Source organism: Cotesia typhae, unplaced genomic scaffold (genome assembly GCF_013202065.1).
Source record: "Cotesia typhae breed Kobodo isofemale line unplaced genomic scaffold, CoteBio_Ctyphae scaffold_70, whole genome shotgun sequence".
Classification (NCBI taxonomy): Eukaryota; Metazoa; Arthropoda; class Insecta; order Hymenoptera; family Braconidae; genus Cotesia; species Cotesia typhae.
In genome coordinates this window covers 2,203,184-2,230,429 of record NW_027423780.1, presented here as the reverse complement: position 1 = coordinate 2,230,429, position 27,246 = coordinate 2,203,184, and the positions used below count along the sequence as shown (strand labels likewise).

Here is a 27,246-nt window from a genome sequence, read left to right as displayed (position 1 = left end):
AGTTGAGAAATATACAGCTTGCCATATTTTTTAGTAGTCTCAAATAATATTGAACTGCTTTTGTCGGTAACAAATGATCAGTTGCTTGGCGTATAACATCCGAAAAGATATAATTACAAAAATTTTTGTAGGTACCTGCACTATAGTAACTATTAGCTAATTGTTCACAAATTTTCACTCCATATTTTCAAGTCAAACAAAAAGGACGAATAGGTCCTTCTGGCAGATCTTCTAAAAATTTTTGCATTGTTAATGATTGCAAATTTGATGTTGTAACTTTAGAATCTATGTGTCGTGTTCCATGTACATCTTTTAATATTTTACCGTTTAAATCTTCATAATAATAACATACGTAAACCCATAATGGCCCAAGGTTTTTTACGCATTGTGGTAAATGTAGAATTATATGAATATTAGCTGAGAAAAATTGTAATCCATACAATAGTTCAAACCCGCGAACAAAATTGAATAAAAGATTAGAAGCAATGTCAATATTTTCATTGGTGACTGTATTGGTATTCAATAGTGTTATTATTCCTCAAACAAGTAAACAGAAGTAATTAAAGTAGATAGGATCCATGATTTAACTTAAAATTGGTAAGGAGTAATAAAAGAGCCAGGCCTTAAATTCAGAAGCTTTTCCGTGTGAAATAAGTTAAGGGGGATAGCCACTGTGACGCTGGAAAAAATAGGCAATTTTCGGGAATTTTTTTTACTAGGATAATAAAGGAATTTGGGGATCGGGTTTTTTTTGTTTTATAAAGTATATGTTGAGGATAATTCTCCTAAATTTTTATTCAAAAATATTTTGTTGTCACAAAGTTATAAACATTTTTGTAGAGCACCAAAAAAATTTCCCCCTCCATTGCCGGTACTGTAACTCAAAAACGGATTATCTGAAACAAAAAAACCAAACGGCATTTTAATCTATAGGAATGTCGCTATCGTCGCACGTAGGGGATTTTGAAAATTTTGATTTGAGAAAAAATGGCGCCATATTGAAAATTTTTTCGTCTTTTTCCTCATTTTTTGGACTCAAACAGCCTTAAAAATCTTAAAAATTAAAATTTTCAAAATCCCCTACGTGCAACGATAGCCACTAAGTAGACGAATACGGGGAAACAAAAAAATTGAGAATCGGTTCATATTTACGAAAGTTACAGTACCGGAAAGTTTGAAAAAGTCGTTTTGAGAAAAACGCGAGTAAAGTTTTAAGAAGATTCTCGCAACTTTAAAATCTAGTCTTTCACAAAATATTCATACTCACATCAAACTATCAAGTCCTGGGCCATATGAGGGTTCTTCCTCCTTATCTTTAGTATTGACCTTGACTTTTTTATTTTTTACTGGCCGTTTCCATGCGGCTTTCAGCAGCTTTAACCCGAGTAGCGTCGCGCTCAGCGCAGTATGAGTAGAGTGTTGGTCCTACTTTAACATCGAGATTCTCTAATATCTTCAGAGTTGCTAGAGCCCCATCATTGAATGTAATTGTTGAAATATATAAAGCTATTTCAACAATAAGGGAATAAGAAGAATTTGTTTTTGGGGCGAGCTGCCACACTAATGCATTGAAGCTTTCATTATTATTTTGTGTAAACCCACCGACACATCGTTCCAATAACTCTGGATTCGATAGATCTTCATAAATCGATATTAAAGCTTCCGCAATATCTGCAGGAAGTGGTGGTTTTTCAACTAATGAGTCCAAAGTATTTGTTGCCACAGCTTTTTGAAATTGACACCACGAATTTGCACCTTCAGGACAAAGAAAATGCTGCGGATCTTCGGGTGATGAAAACTTGTGATAAAATGTTTGCCAAATAGCATTATACATCTCATCAACATCATTAGAATGACGTCTGATTGCTAAACCATAATACTTTGTAAATTCATTAATTGCTTTGTCCGTTAATCGACCTTTCCCACCTAAACTTTTCTGTGTATTTTCTTCTTTTCCTGTTTTTGTCTTCTTGTTAGTTCGTTGCTTCTTCAAAGCCCTTAGTCGACTGCCCATTCGTTTTTGCACGTGATTAATACATTCCTTTTTTTATCTTCACCATGTCCCCATACGGTTTAGCATCACAAATATTTTTATACGTTTTAGTGTCACCATCACCTATATAGTTTACATACTTAACGTTATGTAATAACTCTGATCGCATAAACATCTCTTTTATTCCATCTACCTCCATTTGTCCAGAAGAATTTTCATGGTTTATTGGACAGTCTAGAGCATGGTCTTGCATAAATTGATCGTATTCAGCTGTTCCTTTTTTGAGCTCATTAGCGCACACATCTTACAATAACTGGATTTCATACTTACATCTACGATTTTGCCAGTGAAGTAACCAATTAGAGAAGATATACCAAATGAAGATTTAAACCCTCTTTTCTTCCAACTACCGTCACCGGAGACAGAAATTCCAGGAATGTCATTGGATTTTAAATGCTTGCAGGTTTCTTGGATTTCTTCTTTAGCAGCTTTTTTCAACACTAAATCACAACAGTTTCTAGCTGCATTTCTGATTTGTGTGACCAGACGATCGTAAAAGCTATGGAATATTGGTCGTGGTAAATCCATGAAAGCACAAAATCTTTCAGCTCCAGATAACCCAATACCAATTATCCGCATTGCAAAGATGAAACGGCGATTAATTTAATACGCATTCTTGATGAGTGGACATGAATTTATCAAAACTGGATCACATTTTTGCAATTCACAACTAGTTTAAAACCTAATCCTCGAATACTTGTCTCAGTAAAGTTTACATCACCACCACACTTTTTACACGATACACAGCCACTTAGTAAATTAAATATCGAAAAAAATTTATAATTTTGTAGCTAATACTCGAATCAATTGTACAATCAGATTTTTGTGATAATTTCCTCTTGGAAGCACTATCACGTCGTTGAGAGCCAGTATTTTTTCAGTTTCATATCTGTTGAGCGGTCGATTAAATTTTTCCTGTCGTTTGGCAGTTTTCTTTCGTTTTTAATAACTTTACTTTGTTTACGATCCATTATTTAACAAATTTTTTTGTTAAATAAACAAAAAAAAAAGATCAGAAGATTTAAAAAAATAAGTAAGTAAACAATAACGAGTACACTAAGAAACTCAATAAATTAAAGAACGAGTGTGTATTCATACAAAACAACTAAACTATGAGGTACAGTATCTCAACAATAAGAAAAAATATACGTTAAAAGTCAAATAATTGTAACGGTTGACAATCGTGAGGGAAAACAATCGCCAACCCGTACGAATCAAAGACGGAGCGAGCAGGCGACGTTTTCGTCGAAGCGCCGCGCGTAAAACGGTCAATCGACGCGCTCTTATAAAAATGACTATAACTCGAAAACTATTCGGAATTTTTCTATAAAATTTGAAATACATAATTTTGAATATATAAACTTCAGTTTAATGAAAAAAAAAAAAAAATTTTTTTTCCGAAATTTTACAGTGGCTATCCCCCTTAATCAACGGTCTGAGGCATTCTATGAATAAATCTTGGCGGTTTTATTGAAATGAAACGCTCGTTTATGGTATCTTTCACTTGGACCAGGGAAAAACTTTCAGCATGAACAAGTGAGTCTTGAGATGTTCGTAGTTGAAAATTTGGTACATAAGGGTAGATATGAGTATGAGCTGGTCTTTGAGGATTTATAAAAAAAGTTTCTCCCGGCCATAAACAAATAGGACAACCGTATTCTCCGTTAAATTGTTTAAAATTATAAAATTGAGCTTTAGCTGGAAGATCTCTTGTACCAAGAATTAAAACTGCTTGAACTAAAATTTGCTCATTATTGTATAACTTAAACGTGTAACCACGTTTGAGTTTTTCAAATTGTTTATAAAATTTATAAATGTAATCATTTCCTATAGGTTTTTTTTTTACCAAACCAAAATCCAAGCAGAATTATATTTTATTGCTTGATTCTTTCTTCGGATGGAAGTTCGTTTATTACTAAATAAATTGGCCACATAGATACATTAGAAGATTTGAACACCGGTACTCCATCTGTAAACCAAAGAAAAGAGATTTGATTGCAATCTCCTACAATATTTCGGTTCATGAAATTTTAATATAGTAATCCGTCATAAACATCTTTCACTGAATTATCAGGACGATTTCTTTGAAAACGATGCTGCAGATATTGATAAAAATTTTGTTTTTTGTATAATTCTTTAAGCTGATTTTTAACAAGTGTTCAATTATTAACCAATTTCATAAGTTATTAATTAAATAACTTATTTTTTCGCGTCATTTATTTGGGTTTTTTAAATATATTATTCAGTATGTAGCAAGTAAAATAAAATTCAAACTCTAAAATATTTCGTTCGAACGGAAAATACTTTATACATGCATGCTGATATCTACGCTTAAGTACCTACTTTTATGACTCTCTGGCCGTTGAGGCCCTAAATGCATCCCTTGTTCTCATCAACCCGAGCACTCATCTGGTTCGGCTTAAATATTTTCCGTTGCTACTTTCCCCTTTTTTTTATATATGTAATATTTTTGTCAACGGTTTTTCTCAAGAATATTTCTTCGAATCTTTCCCACTTATTAAAAATACAAAGACTATACGCTGGAGTTCAAAAATCACGATGGTAAGCGTCAGTCTTCAGCAATCTTTTGATCACGCAACTTCACGATACCCATCTCCAAACTTCTACCTATTTTCCTAGTAGAATCTAAGTGCTCAGAATTCAGTGCTAACCTATTCACGCGCTATTAAGTGTATACAGTGGTTTTTTCTCAATCATTTGGTTTCATCAATTATTGGCTACAATTATCCACCGTCTCAGCTCATCTCCAGTCGCCCAAAGACGCTACATCAAAGGGAACTATACAAAACTCAATAATAAAACCTGTGCAATATATCAATCCAACTCTGCGCATCATTGGTATAGTATTTTACTATAAATAAAATATTCAAAGGTCGTACATACGACAATTACTCAATATCTCTCAATAAAAGTACCTCAACTAATCAGAATTGTGTTATCCGCTCGATCTTTCGTGGATGATACAATTTTGAGTTGGCTCTGTCCTCTTATGACTTTTACGATAATCTTCACAATATAAAATTGACAATTAAATGCATGATTCAATCTCTAAAGTCACTCAAATAACTCTTGTTAGAACCCCTGAGTTCTAACATGTCTTCTCAAATAACTTAAAACCTCCTAATAACAAAGCATGTGTCAAGCCTAGAGGTAGGCTGTTCAGGACCTATCACATAGGACTGAATCGACTCTGGCACCTCTCAAGCCCAGAGGTAGGCTATTTAGGACCTATCATCTAGGACTGCTTCGACTCTGGCACCTCTTAAACCTCGAGGCATTCTGCTCAGGACCTATCGCATAGGCTTGAATCAACTCTAGCACTTCAATCTACCTACATCTCCTTTATCAGAATGCTAAAGGAGCTCTCCCAGACATCTCAGCCTGGAACTCCACTAAAATCATATCTACCTAATTCTCATACAATCCACTAAGCTTTCAAACCTATTACGCTATCTCAACCGACCTTGAAAAACAATTCATTACTATGTGATATTCGATTCACAGAGAACAAATTGAACGAGCCACCATTAGGTTTGCACGAGCATCCAGCCCAGTATCCTTAGGGAAAGAGATCAACTTGCTATCAACGATAGGAACTCACACTTGGGCCTCATCAACGCCACCCACTGGAACGCATCCAACCACAGCTCTCAACCAGACTTTCCACGACTCGCATCTCGGATTCACCAGCACCAGGCAAATTTTATTATTACTGATTTAATTAATTAAAGTTTGTTAATAATCCTTTGTAATAAAAGAAGTCAACCAAACAACAGGAATTTCTATGAAATATGAATTTTTGTTTTAATTATTCATAGCTGCGCACATCCATAGCAAACATCTTCTTGAGAATGTAAATTTTGTAAACATGATGAACAACAATAATGTTTTTTATATTGTTTTTTTGCATTTTTTTTTAATGAAAAATGTTTTTTAAACATGTACACACTATTTTTTTAACAATCCTTCATTCGGACAATGCAAGTTTATAATATTTATAACATCTCTGAGACACGTTTGAGTAATATTGTTATCTACTAACAACGTAAGAATCAGTGCATTGCTTTGTAACACTGTTAATGGAGCACCGGGATATAACAGCTTATTGGGGTTGAAATTTTCTCCGTGATCATCTCCATCACTAGAATTTTCTGACTCCGAATCATTATCGGAATTGTCACTTTCACTACTAACTTCGCTTTCACTTTCATCTTCACTATTAATAATTGGTTCAACTATTTCTTCAAACATGTCATTTATATTTTGATTCTGTAAATTTTCTTGATCATTAGGAACGTTAGGGTTGTCTATTCTATCTTCAATGTCATCATATTCAGATTTTGATCATTTGGCTGGAATTTATTGATTTCTGTATTTAATTGATCATTATTCAATTCACTACCACAAGAACGTGCTACAATTCCAACATGTATCTGATAATAAGAAATAACCAACATTTATTATCAATATACAAAAAACACACCTAAATTTATTTTATTTAGTCAAAAATTAATTAAAGTAAACTTTAAGTGACATAAACTAATAAATAAATAAATAAATAAATAAGCAGTATAATACTTACTGGATTTTGTTTTTGGCGTGGTCGTAACCTCCTCCTGTACTCGTTGTCATTATCTATATTTACACTATTATTTTCATCTGGAGTATTTTTGATATTTTGTAAATATAATTTTTTACGTTGCCTGCTCAACTCAAGGGAATATTTTCTGCGATTCATCGTAATTTAAAAAAAAAATTCCATACAGTCAACAATTAAGTTCACTCTGAATGTTTATATTTATGCCAGTGCATACCAACTGAAGTTATAATTGACCAAAGCGCCCTCTGAACTCTCGGCCATGTTGAGAATAAGTTTAGGAATTACTCTATCTTCACACTACTGACAACTATTGCTAATTTGTTGTTATAATTTTTATTTATAATTGAAGTATAATTACCCTAGCGGTTTAGGCACCACCGTCAAAACTCCGAGTAAACTTGGCTGAAACTCGGAGTGTCGATGGAGTTTAAGCAGCGTTGTGGCGAAGGAAACGCGGAGTTTCGTGTGCAGTTGCGACACGAAATTTCGATGAAATTTTGTCGGAGTTTTTATCGAGTATTACACGTGTTTTAACAGAGTTTTAACGGAGTACTGCCGGTTTTCGCACGGAGTATCATCAGTGTTCTCACGGAGTATCTACGAAGTTTTGCAGATGATTTTACAGAGTATCCACGGAGTTTTGTTCGTATTTTTTTCCAAGTAATTAAGAGAATAAAAAGTAATGAAGATATAATTAATGTACATTGTCTTTTAATCTTCTCTGAAATCATATAAATAATACTTAAATAAAATAAAAAAAAAATACTGGTCCCTGTGGGATTCGAACGTGATACTTTATGATTAGAAGTCCGGCACGTTACTAACTAACCCAAGTCGAATTTATAAGTTTATAGCTTTTTCGTTTTATTTAGATTAAGTTGATGTAATCACTGGAAAAATGGTTAAGTCCTATCGCCATACTACAAACTCGAAATTTATGCTGTACGACATGTCAAGATAAATTATGAGTATAATGCTTATACGTGTTAGTATAGCTGGTTACTTTCTTCTCAACGTTTGATCAATTATTTATTAATATCTATAACATGTAACTAAGAATTGAAATAAATTAGTCATTTTTTCAATAAAAACTCTCCGAGAATACTATAGAAAACCTCCGCTAGAATATTGGTAATTCTCCGTGTATACTCCGCGAATACTTGACTGAAATATCATCAGAAAAACGTCCCGAAAACACCGACAGAACTCCGATAAAACCCTGCGATAACACCAAAAAAATTCCGCGAATACAAATTATTTACCTGAAATTATTCCAAATTTTCCAGACCACGCTCCGCGCATGCACGCTCCGCGGCCCTCAAATAGTTTCAAAACCAATTTCTACATAATAAATAATTATCAACTAGCCACCATTGACGTTTGACCATCTTCTTCAATATTTCTTTATTAATTATGAAATCTTAATCCTAATTAATATCAAATTAACGAGACTTAGATCTATTTTTAATTTGATACCAAAGTTTTAATAATAGTAGTTTTTCCTCGGCGTTCCTGATGACGCTCTTAAATTCCTTCTTTCGGAGTTCCATAAGAGCGTTTATTTCTCCAAGACCCAGGGTTCTTGCCGCATATATTGCTGCCTTATACAAGAACGACGCCTTATGTGCATTTTCATGTTGATGAACAATTTGCATAAGAAAGTCATCCTCGTCTGCAGTGAAATTGACAACTTCGTGTGTTAAACCCAGGACCAAACGGTCGTGAAGCCGTTTCAAACTCTGCAAACCTCTCCCACCGATGGACCGGGAGAGGTATAATCTGGCGACAGATGAATTGGGGTGCATACTCCAATTCATATTGATAATCTTATGGGTTTTGATGTCGAGATCTCGTAAATACTTTCGGGCCCATTTCAGGATACCGAAAGCGTATAGTAAGACTGGGACAGCAAGCATATTAGTAGCTGAGACTTTGTTTTTGCCGGAAAGTTCGGAAGACCAAATTTTCCGGAGTCTCCTAACATACTCGCTCTGGAGAGTTGCTCGGACTTCAGAGACCGCATGCATGCGGTGCTCTTCCATGCCTAGATATCTATACAACTCTCCGGCGTCTAATTGTCTGAAGACACTCCCATCCACTAACTCAACATCATCACCCGAATCAGAGCATTTACTCCTCGCCAGATGTACGACCGGACACTTGTCCAACCCAAAAGACATTCCGACATCTCGTGTGTACTCTGCTACGATGTTAAGGGTCGCCTGTAGATGATCTTCATCAGCACTATATAACTTCAGATCATCCATGTAAATCAGATGGGTGATCGAATATTTTCGATCACCCGGAGGCCCCACAGAGTACCCACGAGTTTTACGTAGAGCAACAGATATAGGCAGCAGTGAAATGCAAAACAGCAGAGGGCTCAAGGAATCGCCTTGGAAGACCCCTCGTTTATACTCTACAACTCCGGTAACGTGCAATGCGTTTCCACTTCCAATGTGAAAACGCGTTCGCCAGAGCTGCATTGTACACCGAATGCATTCCACTATTTCCGGATTGACCCCTAGGCATTTGAGTAGATATAAAATCAACTCATGAGGAGTTGAGTCAAATGCCTTGCGATAGTCAATCCAGGCCATTGACAGATTGCGTTGATAGTAGATCGCATCTTGTAAGACACATCGATCCACTATCAGGTTCTCTTTGCAACCTGACAGGCCTCTTTTGCTGCCACGCTGTTCATATATCTGTTGCCATACAGGTTCTATCTCCTGCAAGAAACGGTTGTTTAAAATTTTAGTAAAAAGTGTATAAACCGCGTTCAAGCAGGTGATAGGCCTGTAATTCTTTGGGTCAGAAAAGTCAGCTTTTTTAGGTATCAGTACGGTTCGCCCTTCCACGAGCTAGTCTGGAATCGGTTCGTAAGATCTGATGTACAATGTAAATATGCGGGCCAGATGAAGGTGGGTAGAAGTAAACTTCTTCCACCAGAAGACATTAATGCCATCTGGTCCCGGGGCAGCCCAATTTTCGCTGCCATAGAGAGCTGAACGAACTTCATCCATACTGACTGCAGGGCTCGCTTCATCAGCATTCTGTCGACGGTGTTTCCGACAGAATGCTTGGTCGTGCAGAGCTGGAGTATTGGCGTTCACATTTGGTTGATCTCCATACAACTCATTCCAAAAAGCTTCCACCCGCTCAGGTGGTGGATAAGTTCCGGTAACATCGGTTTTTGGTGTCAGAAACCGTGAAGGGCTGGATCGAAACAACGAGTTTGTAACGGGTAATTTTTGAGTGTTTATTCTTCAAAGGAATAAACGCTGAACAAATATGTACGATACTGCGACACAAAACGCCCCCTCGCTCGGATCTGAAGCTCGCCGGAGTCCAGGGCAAAAGGGGGTTAAACAACAATATACAATCCGAAATAAAACCAACAGAACTCAGTTACTTATAAATAAACTATGAATAACTACGTCTAAATAAATAAACTCAAAATGTCAAACAGGTTATGATCGAGAAACAAAATATTCATTTAATTATCAAAATCAATTCAATAGGTTACAACAAAAAAAAATAACAAAACTCTCGTAGTACGACTTTAGGTTATATCAAACCTCGACAACTAAATCTAACGCCAATAATACAAAAAAAAGAATGGCTTCGTGACGTCGGTCAACGCATGCGTATCACGGCCCGATCAAAACTGGTCTGTACAAAACAAATTCTCACTCATTCTCACTCTCGTGAGCGTCAAATCGCGAACTAAAACTCCAAAAATTGGTTACCCGTTCCCCCAGGAGACTAGCCGTCACCCTGGGCCTAAATCTCTACCCCGAGAGCGGATGGAGAGTATCCTCTCCGCTCCCACCTACACGGCTTGTGATTACCTACCGGATTTTTGACAGAGGGTCAAAAATCGGGGGAAGTCAAATCTTGTTGAGAGTTCAAAAGGTACTTACCAGTGTTCTAGACGAACCAAGGTAATGTCCCTCCAGTTGTTATTGGTAGAAGAGTATTCCCTCAATAACACTCTGTCACAAGACTCGCTTTTCCGTGCAAAATTTTTGGGCTTTATCATTTTCCCAAAAACTCACTTACAACGAACCAGAATGATCGTTTTGGCCATCTATACGGTATTTACAAACTATCCAATTAATTGGCATTCCTTCATTCTATAACCATTCGGTTCGTCAAGTTCTGAGTTTTACTTTTCACATCGACAATCAAATATCAACAGATTACATACAAATTCAACAGAATACATTCCCATACTAAAATTTGCTCGGGACTTAGAAAATTCCTTTTATAAAATATTTTTCTTTTAAATAATAATCGTCATTTCTTTCATTTTATATCCATTCGCCGCTTTCCCATACTAAATCGGCTTGGGACTTAGAATAATTTCTTTTATAAATTGGAAATTTACAATAATGTGTTTCCAAAATTAATTACATTATTTTTCTTTCAATAAACAAAAGAAATATAATCACAATCAATAATCGTCGTAAACAAAATAATACTTTTATAACTAACTAATTATTAACCCGTCTAGATATTCAACATTGGTAACTAAACTATTAAACCTTAATTGTTTTAAACAAACGATATTAACTAAACAAAAAATAGTTTTAGATATTTATAATCAAATCTAAATTAGATAAATAATATTTTCACAAGTTTTTAGTGAATAATACTCTCAATATCGTAAATTATCATTATTAATAATTAGAATAATAATACTGCACTCATAAACAATAACTTAAATAAAGAAACCGGATTATTTACAACGTTAAATAATAATTTCTCGAGAAAATACGCCCGTCGAAGTATCAGGCGAACATAAATAACGAAGAGTAGGTAACTGCCGTCGTTTCCCTTCTTGTCCCTTCTTCCGCGCCCTACTCCTCAGCTGTCCTGTACTAGCCATCGGCCCTCTCTCTCCGACAAGTTGTCGACCAACCGCTTTAGCCTTTTCTCTAGTGACTTTTTGGCAGTCACTAGAGCCCGCAATTTATTAAGAGACTCTTCCTTGATGACAAGAAGAGTACTCTTGACCAGTGTGTGATGACGCCACCGAAGTTCAGCAGCAATGCGCCGAATTCGGGGTGTGTATGTTTTTTGAGTTGTTTCGAACTCAATCACACATTGAATGCGGGAGACATGTTTCCGGGATCTGTCAATTTTGGAGCTAAGTTGTAAGATGCGCTGTCTCAACCTTGCCTCGATCGAGGGACAATCTCTCTCTCGGAAAAGCCGAAACCGCTGCACCATACACAACCTGGCTCACAGTGAGCAGGGTGGAATCTTCCAGGATGTCTGTACGGAGATCTTTATTTACCGCGTCAAGCTGTTGTTGAAAGTAAGTTATCTTTTTAGATATACTTACTCGCCGTCCTGCAATGGGATTGTTGTTGTCCAAGGAGGTACGGCGTCGCTCTTGGTGTAATTGCGCCGGAAAAGAAAGTCTATTAGACTGCCTTCTATCCGGCACAAGCGATCTTCTGTTACGCCGAAGATGAGCGACATAGTTACGCAGGTGTTTGTGCGTAAAATGCGATAGCTCCGGATGCATATCACTCCAAACAGTGTGCATCCGGGCCATATAACCGCTCACTCCCGGCTCGCTACGTTGGTAGCACACCATGAGATCGACTCTCAGTTCCTCCGTCCACTTAAAGTAAGTCCTTAAGGCGTCAGGGTCGTCATCATACATCGGGTCCGGCGTGCTCCTCCCACCTGATGAATGGTCCTCATCTGAAAAGGACCGGTTGTGGTGAGCACTTCTTCATTTCTACTTGCAACTCAGTGTTTCAATGCAGTGGATAGTTGGCCCACTCCAAAGGCTACGTCGTTCGCCTACAGACCTGATGTTATGGTCTACGTTTTCCGCGATGCGCCGCTTGGAGGCCACGTAGCAAGCACCGCTTATTATTATTGTTATTATTATTATTATTTTGTTATTAAATGCTCAGGGGGGTTATCCCCGGAGTTCGATTCTCCGAGGGCTCAACCTGAGCTTCATCCGTTACTGCTGGACCACTCCGCACAACAAGGTGGTTAGTGATCACAGCAGGCCAAAGTCATTTCCCTTAAGAGACGGAGAGAACCAAGTATAACAGCCTTCTGCATCCTAACTGCCAAGAACTCAGCTTTTGATGAGCAAGCTGGAACTTTGGCAAGTGAGGATACAAAAGACTGTTTCATCCCTCCTAGGACGCCAACAATCAGGACGACAAGCTTGACACGGTAACCTGGGTAAAGTTTGCCAATTTCAAACAGGAGATCCTGATATATTTGTCTTTTGTGCTCTTCTTTGGCTGAGATGTTGTATTCAGCAGGGGCCGAGAACTCAATGACATAAATGTCACGAGTGGCCTTGTCGAAGAGCACAATATCAGGTTTGTTGTGATCTATCCGCCGGGTTGTTGCAAATGGCATGTTCCAATATATTTTGCAACTGTCATTCTCAACAACCTGGGGAATATCTCCTGGCAGATAAGGTAGCACTGGTGTCACGTCAATACCGTAGCAGTGACGAAGATAGTAGTACAGTACACTCAGGGCAGCATTGAGACGCTGGATATATGCACCTCTCGACAGCACGGGACATGTCGACAAAAGGTGCATAAGCGTCTCTGGATGTTGTTTACACCTCCTACAGGAAGTGTCCGGAAGCTGCACCTGGAGCACCTTGCTACCGTACTCAAGAGTGTTAATGACACCATCTTGGCAGGCAAATATGAACCCATCAGTCTCGGACATCAGGCCAGCTGAATTTATGAAGGAAAACGTCAGCTGGGTGGACAAGCCATGAACACGCACGTGTTTAAAGAACACGCTGTGCATGGACTTGTCCATCAGTTCGCCAAGGAGTAGTTTTTCCTCGGCGGTCCTGATGACGCTCTTAAATTCCTCCTTTTGGAGTTCTATAAGAGCGTTTATTTCTCCAAGACCCAGGGTTCTTGCCGCATATATTGCTGCCTTATACAAGAACGACCCCTTATGCGCATTTTCACGTATCTGTACAATTTGCATACGAAAGTCATCCTCGTCTGCAGTGAAATTGACAACTTCGTGTGTTAAACCCAGGACCAAACGGTCGTGAAGCCGCTCCAAACTCTGCATACCTCTCCCACCGATGGACCGAGATAGGTATAATCGGGCGACAGATGAATTGGGGTTAGTGTGGCCAGATCGTGCGATTTTTTTACCCCCTCTTTGGCGTCGCGCGCGCCTCGGACGCAAGCAAGCGATGCGTGTCTGTGAGTCGGAAAACCGAGCGGAGCCGAAGGAATCCGAGAAAGTCGTACGAATCGAGGGGAATAAACCTCCTGCCACACGAAACAGAGGAATAACTCACACAACAGTAGCTCTCTGTTCGTGTGAAATTCTAAGAATCCGATTTCAGCCGAAACATACACCGGGAAAAATGTTTTAATTTTTATTAAAATAAATAAATAATGCTTTTTTGTTAACAACATGTAGGTTTAATTTTCTTTTTTAATATAAAATTAAATTTTTTTTTATCAGTAAAAATTAAAATACAAAATTTTTTTTTCTTAAAAAATCACTATCAATTTTTTACGCTGTTATTAATAATAATAATTTATTATTAAATAACAACAATAATAATAATAATAATAATAATAATAATAATAATAATAATAATAATAATAATAATTACTATTATGGTAACTGGAAATTCCAAAACGCAGTTTTTATATTAATTCTTACTTTTATTCCATACGACGTCTGATGGCTGCGCGGCGTAAGTGAAAGCTTACGTCGACGAAGCTTTTGTGATCGAGTCCTCGCTCAAACAATTTTTTTTTCTTAAAAATTTTTTTTATGTTGCTATACTAATAATAATAATAATAATAATAATAATAATAATAAGCGGTGCTTGTTACGTGGCCTCCTAGTGGCGCACCGCGGGAAACGCAGACCGCAACATCTATTCTGTAGGCTAACAACGTAACCGGTGCAACGGGCCAACTACCCGTTGCACCGTAATATCTGAGTTCCAAAACAGTATAATCTCAGAAGTGTTCCCCACAACCGGTCCTCTTCGGACGAGGACCAGTCATCAGGTGGGAGGAGCACACCGGACCCGATGACTTATGACGACCCCGGCGCTTATAGGATTAAGTTTAAGTGGACGGAGGAGTTCGCGCCGATCTCTTGGTGTGCTGGCAGAACAGCGAGCCGGAGGTATCAGGGTATATGGCACACACTTTGGTGTGGCATGCATCCGGAGCACAGACATTTTACGCCCAAACACCTGCGTAATTACGCCTCATACCTTCGGCATAATCGACGATCGCTGCTGCCAAATAGAAGGCTGTCTAATCGGCCTTCATTTCCAGCACCGCTACACCAAGAACGGCGCCGTTCCTCCGAGGACAACGACAACCTCTTTACAGGTCGACAAGTGAGCATCTCCAAAAAGATGTCTCACTCAAAACAACAGCTCGACACGGTGAACGAAGATCTCCCCACACAGCTTCAAGAGGACTCCATTCTGCTCACTGTCAACCAAGTTGTCTACGGTGCCGCGGCTTCGCTTCTGCCCATAGAGAGAAGACATTCTCTCTCCTTCAAGGCGAAGTTGAAGCTGCGCATCGCTCAACTTGGACACAAAATTGACATTTCTCGGAAACAAGTCTCCCGCATTCAGTGTGCGATAGAGTATGTTAGTACTCAAAGACCATACACGCCAAAAGTTCGTCGCCTGGCGGCAGAACTTCGAAGGCGACATCACACACTGAACAAGAGTACTCTTCTTGTCATCAAAGAAGAGTCTCTTAACAGGTTGCGGGCTCTGGTGGCTTCCAAAAAGTCACTAGAGAAAAGGCTGAAGCGGTTGATCGACAATTCTTTGTTTCGATCCAACCCTTCACGCTTTCTGTCACCTAAGACCGCTGTTCCCGAGAATTATCCATCATCTGAGAGAGTGGAAGCCTTTTGGAGTGAATTGTACGGAGATCAACCAAACGTGAACCCGGATACTCCAGCTCTGCACGACTTCGAGGCATTCTGTCGAGAACACCGACGGCAGGATATCGCCGAAGAGAGCCCTGCAGTCAGTGTGGAAGAGGTTCGTAAAGCCCTGAATGGCAGCAAGAACTGGGCTGCCCCGGGTCCAGATGGCATAAACATCTTCTGGTGGAAGAAATTTTCTTCTACACATGCTCATCTGGCCCGGATTTTTACATCATACATTCAGGGCGACGAACCAATTCCAGACTGGCTGGTAGAAGGGCGAACCGTACTCATCCCTAAAAAGGGTGACTTGTCCGACCCGAAGAACTACAGGCCTATCACTTGCTTGAATGCGGTTTACAAGATTTTTACAAAAATCATAAATAACCGTATCTTGCAGGAGATAGAGCCTGTGTGGCAACAGATATACGAACAACGTGGCAGTAAACAGGGCGTGTCAGGTTGCAAGATCAACTTGTTGGTAGATAGATGCGTCATTCAAGACGCAATCTACTACCAACGCAACCTGTCCATGGCCTGGATTGACTATCGTAAGGCATTTGACTCAACTTCACATGAGTTGATTCTCTATCTGCTCAAATGCCTCGGAATCAATCGCTTAACAGTGGGATGTATACAACGTACGATGCAGCTCTGGCGAACGCGTTTTCACATAGGAAGTGGAAATGCATTGCACGTAACCGGAGCTGTTCAGTACAAGAGAGGCGTCTTTCAGGGAGATTCTCTGAGCCCTCTGTTGTTTTGCATCTCACTGCTGCCAATATCTGTTGCCCTCTGACAAACTCGTGGGTACTCTGCGGGGCCGCCGAGTGATCGAGTATACTCGATCACTCACCAACTGTTTATGGATGATCTAAAGATATACAGTGCCAACAAAGATCATCTACAAACGGCCCTCAACATCGTCGCAGAGTACACACGAGATGTCGGAATGTCTTTTGGGTTGGACAAGTGTGCGGTCGTACACCTGGCGAAGGGTAAGTGCTCTGATACGGGTGGAGATGTCGAATTAGTGGATGGGAGCGTCTTAAGAGAATTAGACGCCGGAGAGTTGTACAGATATCTAGGGATTGAAGAGCGGCGAATGCATGCCGTCTCTGAAGTCCGAACAACTCTTCGCAGCGAGTATGTTAGGAGACTCCGGAAAATCTGGTCATCAGAACTTTCCGGCAAGAACAAAGTCTCAGCTACTAACATGCTCGCTGTCCCGGTCCTACTTTACTCTTTTGGGGTCCTGAAATGGCCTCGAAATGAGTTGAAAGATCTCGACATCAAAACCCGTAAAGTCATCAATATGAATCAGAGCATGCACCCTAACTCATCAGTCGCCAGGATGTACCTCTCCCGGAACATCGGAGGGAGAGGATTGCAGATCTTGGAGCGGCTTCACGATCGTTTGGTTCTGGGTTTAACATACGAGGTTGCCAATTTCACAGCAGACGAGGACGACTTCCTGATGCAATTTGTTCATAGTCATGAAAATGCGCGGAAGGGATCGTTCTTGTATAAGGCAGCAATCTACGCAGCAAATATCTTAGGTCTCGGAGAAATAAACGCTCTCATTGAACTCCCGAAAAAGGAGTTCAAGAGCGTCGTCAGGATAGCCGAGGAGAAAAAACTCCTCGGTGAACACATGGACAAGTCTATGCACAGCGTGTATTTCAAACACGTCCGTGACCATGGCTTGTCCACCCAGCTGACATTCTCCTTCTTGAAGTCAGCTGGCCTGATGTCCGAGACCGAAGGGTTTATATTTGCTTGCCAAGATGGTGTTATCAACACTCTCGAATACCGTAGCAAGGTGCTCCAGGCGCAGCTTCCGGATACGTCCTGTCGGACGTGTAAACAACATCCAGAGACGCTGATGCACCTTTTGTCGGCATGTCCTGTGCTGGCAAGAGGTGCCTACATACAGCGTCACAATGCTGCCCTACGAGTACTCTATTATCATATCAGATATAGCTACGGTATCGATGAGACACCAGTGCTGCCTTATCTACCAGGAGATATTCCGCAGGTTGTTGAGAATGACAGTTCCAAAATTTATTGGAACATACCATTCGCAACAACCCGGCGGATTGACCACAACAAACCTGATATTGTGCTCTTCGACAAGGCTACTCGTGACATTTATGTCATTGAGTTTTCGGCCCCAGCCGAATACAATATCTCGGCCAAAGAAGAGCACAAACACCAGATATATCAGGATCTCCCGTTTGAAATTGGCCAACTCTACCCAGGTTACCGTGTCAAGCTCGTCGTTTTGGTTATCGGCGTCCTTGGAGGGATGAAACAGTCTTTTGTGTCTTCACTTGCGAAGATACCGGCTTGCAGTTCAGTAGCCGTGTCTCTAGCAGTGCGGATGCAAAAGGCTGTCATTTTGGGATTCCTGCGTCTACTTAGGCAAATGAATTTGGCCTACTGCACTCACTAACCGCCTGGTTGTGCGGAGTGGTGCAGCAGTAATGGATGGCGCTCAGGCTGGGCCCTCGGAGAGTCGGACTCCGGGGAAAACCCCCCTGAGCAATTAATAACAAATAATAATAATAATAATAATAATAATAATAATAATAATAATAATAATAATAATAATAATAGCGATGCTTGCTACGTGGCCTCCAAGCGGCGCATCGCGGGAAACGCAGACCATAACATCAGGTCTGTAGGCGAACGACGTAGCCAGTGCAGTGGGCCAACTACCCACTGCATGGAAATAACTGAGTTACAACACATCAACTCAGAAGTGCTCCCCACAACCGGTCCTTTTCGGATGCGGACCATTCATCAGGTGGGAGGAGCACGCCGGACCCGATGAATTATGACGACCCTGGCGCTGTAAGGACCAACTTTAAGTGGACGGAGGAACTCAGAGTCGATCTCTTGTTGTGCTACTAACGTAGCGAGCCGGGGGTGAGCGGTTATATGGCCCGGATCCACACTGTTTGGAGTGATATGCATCCGGAGTTATCGCATTTTACGCACAAACACCTGCGTAACTATGTCGCTCATCTTCGGCGTAACAGAAGATCGCTTGTGCCGGATAGAAGGCAGTCTAATAGACTTTCTTTTCCGGCGCAATTACATCAAGAACGACGCCGTTCCTCCTTAGACAACAACAATCCCTTTGCAGGACGACGAGTAAGTATATCTAAAAAGATAACTTACTCTCAACAATAGCTTGACGCGGTAAAAGAAGATCTCCGTACAAACATCCTGGAAGATTCCACCCTGCTCACTGTGAGTCAGGTTGTGTATGGTGCAGCGGTCTCAGCTTTTCCGAGAGAGAGACATTGTTTCTCGATCGAGGCAAGGTTGAAACAGCGCATCTCACAACTTGGCTTGGAAATTGACATATCCCGGAAACAGGTCTCCCGCATTCAGTGTGTGATTGATTGAGTTCGACACAACTCAAAGAACATACACGCCCCGAATTCGGCGCATTACTGCTGAACTTCGGTGGCGTCATCACACATTGAACAGGAGTACGCTTCTTGTCATCAAGGAAGAGTCTCTTAATAAATTGCGGGCTCTAGTGGCTGCTAAAAAGTCATTAGAGAAAAGGCTGAAGCTGTTGATCGACAACGCACTGTTTCGATCCAGCCCCTCACGCTTCCTGACACCAAAGACCGATGTTACCGGGAATTATCCAACACCTGAGCGGGTGGAAGCTTTTTGGACTGAGTTGTATGGAGATCAACCAAATGTGAACGCCAACACTCCAGCTCTGCACGACTTCAAAGCATTCTGTCGGGAACACCGTCAGCAGAATGCTGATGAAGAGAGCCCTGCAGTCAGTGTGTATGAAGTTCGTTCAGCTCTAAATGGCAGCAAAAATTGGGCTTCCCCGGGACCAGATGGCATTAATGTCTTCTGGTGGAAGAAGTTTACTTCTACCCACCTCCATCTGGCCCAAATATTTACATCGTATATTAGAGCTGACGATCCGATTCCGAACTGGCTTGTAGAAGGGCGAACCGTACTGATACCTAAAAAAGGTGACTTGTCTGACCCTAAGAATTTCAGGCCTATTACCTGCTTGAATGAGGTTTATAAAATTTTTACAAAAATTTTAAATAACCGTATCTTGCAGCAGATAGAGCCTGTATGGCAACAGATATATGAACAACGTGGCAGTAAAAGAGGCCTGTCAGGTTGCAAGGAGCACCTGATAGTGGATCGATGCGTCGTACAAGATGCGATCTACTATCAACGCAACCTGTCAATGGATTGGATTGACTATCGCAAGGCATTTGATTCAACTCCACATGAGTTGATTTTATATCTACTCAAATGCCTGGGAGTCAATCCGGAAATAGTGGAATGCATTCGGCGTACAATGCAGCTCTGGCGAACGCGTTTTCACATTGGAAGTGGAAACGTCATTTCGTGTTCGATCACAAACATTAGTTTTAATCAAAATTTAATTAATTAATCTTACCAAAATTTAAGCAATTGGTTTAGTCAATAATTAAGTACTCTTTACTTGAACTAAAGTTGAAGAATTAATTTAACTGAACATCAAGAATAATTAACGAAATGTTTAAGAACGAAATTTGATAAACTAATCCGAATAAAGTCCCAATAAAATTAACAATAAATTTAAGAACAAATCAAAAATAAAATACCAAATATTTAATGAATAATACCAGGAATTATTTCGAGTTATTAATTAAACACGTACGCAGAGTCTGGATTAATCTTACTAGGAATTATTTCAGTTTGTTAATTCATGATTTGGGTGTCACGTGAAAATTTGATCTCTGGAAATTGAGTTTAAGTAAAATCATTTAATTTTGTGTCAATTAAAATCATTGAAATAATTTCAGTAAAATATTTTAGTAAAATCATCAGAAGTTAAAATCAATTAAAATCAACATAAATAATTTGGAACGAATTTTGATTGTGTAAAATAAAACAAAAGTAAAATTAGAATCGTAAAAAATGGTTAGAATAATTGTTAAAATCATTTAGATAAAAGTAGAAAATAAATCAGTTATAAATTTCACTTGAAGAAAAATTCAACAAAAGTTGGGAGAGGGTCCGCCATCTTGTTTCAAGCTAAAACGCTGAGTAAAGGACGTACAAGGTCGAGACTAAAAATCTTAAGGCGTTGTAAGGTGAAATATAATCCTCAAAATTAAAATAAAATAAATTTCAAGTTTCAAACAACACAAAAGTAAAATACAGTAATTTAGCAAAAATAAAATAAACTCAGTTATTCAGAGACAAGTAAAATAATTTAGTTAAAATTGAGTGAAATAAAACCAATTGTCAATTTCTTAATTCAGAGATTAAAACTAAATAAATTAATTAATTAACTTTGACAAATAATTTAGACACAATTTAAGACGATTAAAAAAAATAAAATAAAAGTGCAAAATTCGGCAAAAATGCAATTCGAAGAAAACAATTAATAAAATGGAACTAAATTAATTTTAAGGAAAATTATTGAGTAAAATTTTATAATAAAATTTGGCGAAAATAAAATCGACAAAAGTAAAATAAATTTGTAAAATACTAGGACGTAGCGAATATTTTGTCGGCAGATTATTAAGACCTCTGTCGTCAAATTTTAATCTATTAATACGAGATACGAAGACCTCTTAGTATTAAATATTTATTGTTGTATTATTAAGACCACGGCAGTAAATTAGTTAAGAATTTTAATAAGAAAATTAATCGCTATAGGAATTTGGATTAGGAATGAATGGAAAATTTATTCAAGAAAAAATTTAATAATTGAAATTTAATTTGGATTTAGAAAATTAGTTAATCAGATTTAATTTGGAAAGTAAAAGTAAATAATAGTCTTAGAAAATAATTAATAAAGTATGGAAATTTTAGTTAGTGTGTTTGAATGATAATAATTACATTGTGGGTGCGTGTGTAGAATTATGGAATTATGAAACTATTAGAATTTTGGAAATATGGAAAATTGGGAAATATAGAATTATGGAATTATGGAATTATGGTAAATGATTAGAAACCGCGGTATGGTCGCTCCATAAGAGGGTACCGTCGGGAATAAGTAACTATGATAGAAACCGCGGTATGGTCGCTCCATAAGAGGGTATCGTCGGGATTAGCCACTGTGATAGGAAACCGTCTTATAAACGGGAATAGGACTTAGGATTAAGTGTTAATTAATTTTAAGGGAAATATTATTGTAATGGGATGGGTTTAATAAAATTTCTTGAAAAATGAATTTCTTTGATGATTTCTGTTTTCTTCCCAGCAATCTCTCACGACCCTGTAGAACTTACTCCATGCTCTGGTCCAGTTTCTGGATACTGTGTCTAAAAATCCAGTGGCGCCCTAAATAAATTTAGGGGTGACCAAAGAGAACGAGTGGACTTTTTCAAAAGAGTCGCATTCAGTTTCAATGATTATAGGCAATTATATATGATTATAAAGAAACATTTTTTCTCGGGTAACGAACTCTATTTATAGATGGTTTGCCGAATAGAGTGATCCAAATCTTAGAGCGTGAGAGTCCGGTGGACAGCGTGACTTAGTTAATTATTACGAATAACTCTACTTGTTGATGGTTTGCCGAGTAGAGCGATCCAAATCTTAGAGCGTGAGAGTCTTGTGGTCAGCGCAATTTAGTTAGAAACCGCAGTATAGACGCTCCGTAAGAGGGTACTGGCGAGATTAAGAAAATTTTGTGTGTGAGTGTGAATATGTGCACCTTGTTATCTTATTTTTGTTATAAATAAATACCGGTTATATTTGTTAAATAAAAATTTATTTATTACAGATCACCTTCCTTACTCTCTCTCTCTCTCTCTCTGTAAGATAAGCTCTCTGCTCTGGACCGGTTCCAGGAACCGTGATTAAAAATCCTGGTGGCGCCCTTTTGTTAATAATTTTAGTTTTTAATTTTGTTTAATTAATTATTAAATTAAGGAGCCAATCTGAGCGGGCAAAATTTTTACAATATAATAATATATGATGATATAACATTTTAAGGCAAATCTTCAAATTCCGATGTCTGCAATTGATATTTATGAATTTTATGAAAAGCTAATTGTTTATTAAACTGTTTTGTCAAAGGATTGTTTAAACTGTCCGATATAGATTTTGAACGAGTTAGGTCTCTCAAAACAGTCTGATATCCAGAATAACCATCGTTCAGGTAGTACTACCGGTTTTAGAATTTCTGTTCAGAATTTGATTAAACGTGGCTTATAGGTGCATAATAATATCTTAATTAACCAGTTAAATTTTTGGAGGCCTACAGAGAACTGAAAAAAGATATTAATATTAAAAAATTTTTGCTTTTACCATTGATTCTTATGGGATGCCCGAGTTTATATTTTATTTCTCAAAACTTGACGTTCAGATTTCAATGAAATTAGTATCAACGGAAAGATAATTTTTTTCTTGACATTTTGGTCACTTCAAATTTGTATTTCAGAGCTTGTGACAAGAGTAATTAGTAAATAATTAAGAAAAAAGTGCTATGTTACTCATATGTGGCAACGCTGCTGACGAGGTTATGACGCGCGCGAAATTTAAACATGTATAGAATGCGGTCTTTGGTGACATTATTGTTATACATATTTTTTTTTTATTTCAATCAACATACAATATAACAACATACTTTTTATAAATACAATTTTATTATAAAAGAAAGCAACGAGTTACAAAACGTAATGAAACGTAAACATTAAATATTTTTAAATATCTGTGTCTTTACTTTTAAAGTAATTAAAAATTTCGTTTAAAATTTTTTTGGTTTTAGTAACTTTCACAGCACCATTTTCATCCTTACCTAAAACTTGTTCTATACCAGCATATTTATTAGTTTTATAAGCATCTTCAAGGAGTTTGTAAGTTACATTTGAAACAGCCATCTTTTTCCTCATACCTATAGATACACAATCTTTCAGTAATTGAAGTTCTTTCATAGCCTTAGGCAAATTTTCTGAAAGTTTGATTTTATTACATGCATCATCCCAATTGAAAGAAGAGATAATTAAATTATCTGATGTTATTTTTAGTTTCTTTAAAATCTGATCTAATATAATTACGTCATGAAGAGCATCATGTGCTTGGTGATTATCTATCTCCAACTCTCTAGTAATATTTTCTAATTTATTATCACCTTTTTTAGTTTTACCAGTCTTCTTTTTTATCACAGGCAGTGAATCACAATACCCTGAAATAATAGCATGAAAATGTTCTTTTAAAAACATTTATCCAGAGCACTCATCAGACGAAGATAATCGAAAGCACAATTATGAGCAGTTAAAATACATCTTCGTTGAAACAAGCTTAAAAATTCATAGAACCCGATTAATGCTTCTGATAAAGTCACAGTTAGAACAGGTTTACCATGAAGTACAAGCTTACCATTAACTAATCGTAAGCAATGGACTTTACTTGCTTCTTCAGATATCGTTTGAGTCGGCTTGATATAAACTGAAAATTCATATTGATTATGCTTCGCAGCAATTTGAAGTATATCTGAGGTTTTGGAAAAACTACCCGTTTCTAAATCGAATAACACTATAATCGGTTCCTCACAAGTTTTTACATTTGTAATAGGAAGACTTTCATGGAGAGATTGACGTAGTCCAACATTGCTCTCGTACATAATACCTTCTTTAGCTTCATTTTTATTTTTCAAAGCAACTTTAGATTTTTTTAATGCAATGCGTTTCAACTTAGCTGCTCGGGTCAAAGAATTAGCATATCTTTTTTGACTGAAAGAGTCAATGTTATCACAATATTTTTTACGATAAATCCCAGATGACATTTTTAAATTGTCTGTTAAACGAGTAATATATCGTTCTCCTAAATTCTTTTTACTTATTGCACATGCTACTCTTCCATCTCCTGCAGCGGACTTACTGTACAGTCGAGTTTTTGGAGCTTTACTCACAATCATTGCGTTCAAGCTCTCATTAGGATTGCTGGAAGCTCCACTAACAAACTGACTTGACTTAAGTGCTAAATTTTCAAATATTTGTTTTAAGGCCTCGAATAAATTTGGGTCTTTAAAACCGTCACCAATATTTGTGTGTTGATAATTTTCAGGGTTTGTTTTATAACTACACCAATTCCCACAGTCATCATGATAGTTAAAAGCATGATAAGGAATGTTTTTAATAGCTTGTGCCATGTTAATTTCATGTCCTTGATTTTGTGATACACAGTAGTTGAAACATTTTTTTAAATATTGAATAGCATTAGTATTTAATTCTTTAAAATTCTTACTTATTTTGTATAATTCACTAACGACACCTTTTGATGTGTGATTTTTATCAGACTGTTTTAAAATTTCATGGTCATTTGCCGCTCTAACGGCACAAATAGAGCTACTATCGTTGTCAGCGATGAATATTCCAACTTCAATATTGCAGGCTCGTAAAGTTTGATTGTCTTTAGTCAGAAGAACAGCCGCATGAGGCTCCATGGCCTTAGCACTACCTACGAAGTTCATGCGACAATCATGATCACTGGGCAAATGACCTAGATCGCATTTAGCGCATTTGCGATTTAACGTTACATACGCAATAACTTTTTTTGAAAAATATCCTATCAAAGCTGCTGTTCCTGATAAACTATCATACGTTCTTCCTGTGCCTCTTGTGAACCATCCCATATCAAAAGACACTGCAACGCGTATGATCTGGTCATCTGAAATACTCTTATTTTCAATATCAGATTTACTTGAGGAAGGGAAGAGGAAATCTTCTTGGGTATTGGAAGATCTGAAAAAGCAAAGAATAAAAAATAAACGCATGTATTTTTTAGACCTCATTATTTATTAACATTCGCTATGAATGCCGAAAATGTTATGTTGATGATAAATGCCGAGAGGTGAATAAACATTACTAAAAAATAATTTATAATTAGTTCCCAAAAATTAATAATTAAAATATAAATAGTGTATATTATGTACAATTTCATCTCAAAAAAATTTAAACAATAATCGTTGCATTATTAACAAGTTTTCATCAAGTAGAATATATTCCTAAAATTAGCAAACTTTAAAATATTACTAAATATTTTTACAAAAAGTTACTTTAACATGGCGCTATGACTTACAACATAGTTTTCAAATTTTCATCATTTTCAATCGTCAATCGTCGTTCTTCTTGAGCAGCTTTTAGGCAACTTTCATGGGCTAAGCTTTCAATACCTCCAATTACTTCTTTTTCATGAGTTTTAAAAGTTTTCCAATTCATTTCTGGAATATCCATTGCAGTCAATACTTTGTTTATGTGGGTATTTCCCATTCCACTATTCATAGAACCTAAAATAAATAAATAAATTACAGTATTATCAATGGTCCAAAAATATATTATTAAACATGTTAAACATTTTAAATATAATTCTAATTAAAACTGTTTAATTTATACCTACCGACTACGAGCTGAGTATTAGAGTCATAATGACTGTTACCATTAGACACCAAGTGTTGTTTGTCAGTTGATACTCCACTTGCTTTATTACACCTTCTACACTTGATAAACAACATTGATGCCAATCCTATTCGTCTTTCAAATTCGATATCTGTTAGTGATAATATAGATTTACAATAAATACAAAACATATTTTTCCCTAATGTTTTCAAATGAACAATTCGACGACCCGAGTCATTGTCATTGGTTGTAGGGTTAGGTGACGTAAACTTTCCATACTCGTCACTTAATTTTTTTGCTAATTTAACATGATTCACATATTTATTATACCTTTTTTCGGTTACTCTTTTACCTTTCCAATGAAATATTTTTTTTTTATGATGTGATAAATTTAATTCTGACATTTTCATAATGCATAACCCATAATTTTTATAAGTAAACAAATGTTTGCGCTATAGACTCTTGCGCATGGTCTTATTTTTTATCTCTTTTACTTTTACACGGTGTTGCCAAATATAAATACTATGCTAGTCAAACTACACATAGCACTCATTTGACACTTGTGGTATCGGTAGTACTACCTTAACATGATGTACTGCCTCACGCTGTGCATTTTGATTGCTTTAATTTTTTGTAGAAATATGAGTAATTCCAGTTATCAAACATTTGAAGATTTGATACAATTTCAATTTAATCTATATATATTGTAACGTTACATTTTGATGTAGCGTTCCAGTAGTTGTATACTTGAGTAATGTTGTGAGTTTAGGTTGTGGGAGTACGAGAATGTACGAGTACGAGTATTGAGGACTATCGTGAGTGTGTGTGTAAGTTAGTGTCTCGAGGATGTCGAGCTGCACTGCGGAAAAGTGACCGATGTAATGTGTCTCCCGGTCAGTTACCGACGACAGATTTTAGGTTCAGCCTCTTGGAGCGAGGTGATTACTGTAGAGGAGCGACTGAAATGTCGTCGCCCCGAAGTACGGGAATTTTGGTAGTCTCATGCGGTAGGTTGCGGTTGACAAGCCTCGATTGCTGGATGCTCGAGGGTAGTCGCGAGTTCTGTCTGAACTCCCAGAAGAGCAGGATCACTGGTAGGTCTGGGACTCTAGTTGTGTGAGTGTAGAAGTGAATGTGGGGGGGATATGTGTGCCTAAGAGTAGCGTGCAGGTGAGTTAAGCGCATGCAGCAGGTAGTATAAATGTAGTAGGGGTACGGTGAGAGGC

The 27,246-nt window shown here is 37.8% G+C and overlaps 2 protein-coding genes across 2 annotated transcripts; both read right to left on the bottom strand.

The window, feature by feature from the left end:
- Positions 1 to 6,381: 6,381 nt before the first annotated feature.
- On the bottom strand, positions 6,382 to 25,416 carry LOC141537192 (uncharacterized). The gene is made up of 4 exons (XM_074258037.1): positions 23,907 to 25,416; positions 23,422 to 23,808; positions 6,657 to 6,733; positions 6,382 to 6,507 (listed from the first exon to the last, which is right to left on the bottom strand). The coding sequence occupies exons 1-4, from the start codon at positions 25,414 to 25,416 to the stop codon at positions 6,382 to 6,384; spliced, it is 2,100 nt and encodes a 699-aa protein (XP_074114138.1).
- LOC141537230 (uncharacterized) lies at positions 25,113 to 26,579 on the bottom strand. Its single transcript, XM_074258086.1, has 2 exons — positions 26,022 to 26,579; positions 25,113 to 25,911 (listed from the first exon to the last, which is right to left on the bottom strand). The coding sequence occupies exons 1-2, from the start codon at positions 26,428 to 26,430 to the stop codon at positions 25,700 to 25,702; spliced, it is 621 nt and encodes a 206-aa protein (XP_074114187.1). The 5' UTR covers positions 26,431 to 26,579; the 3' UTR covers positions 25,113 to 25,699.
- Between the last annotated feature and the right edge of the window lie 667 nt (positions 26,580 to 27,246).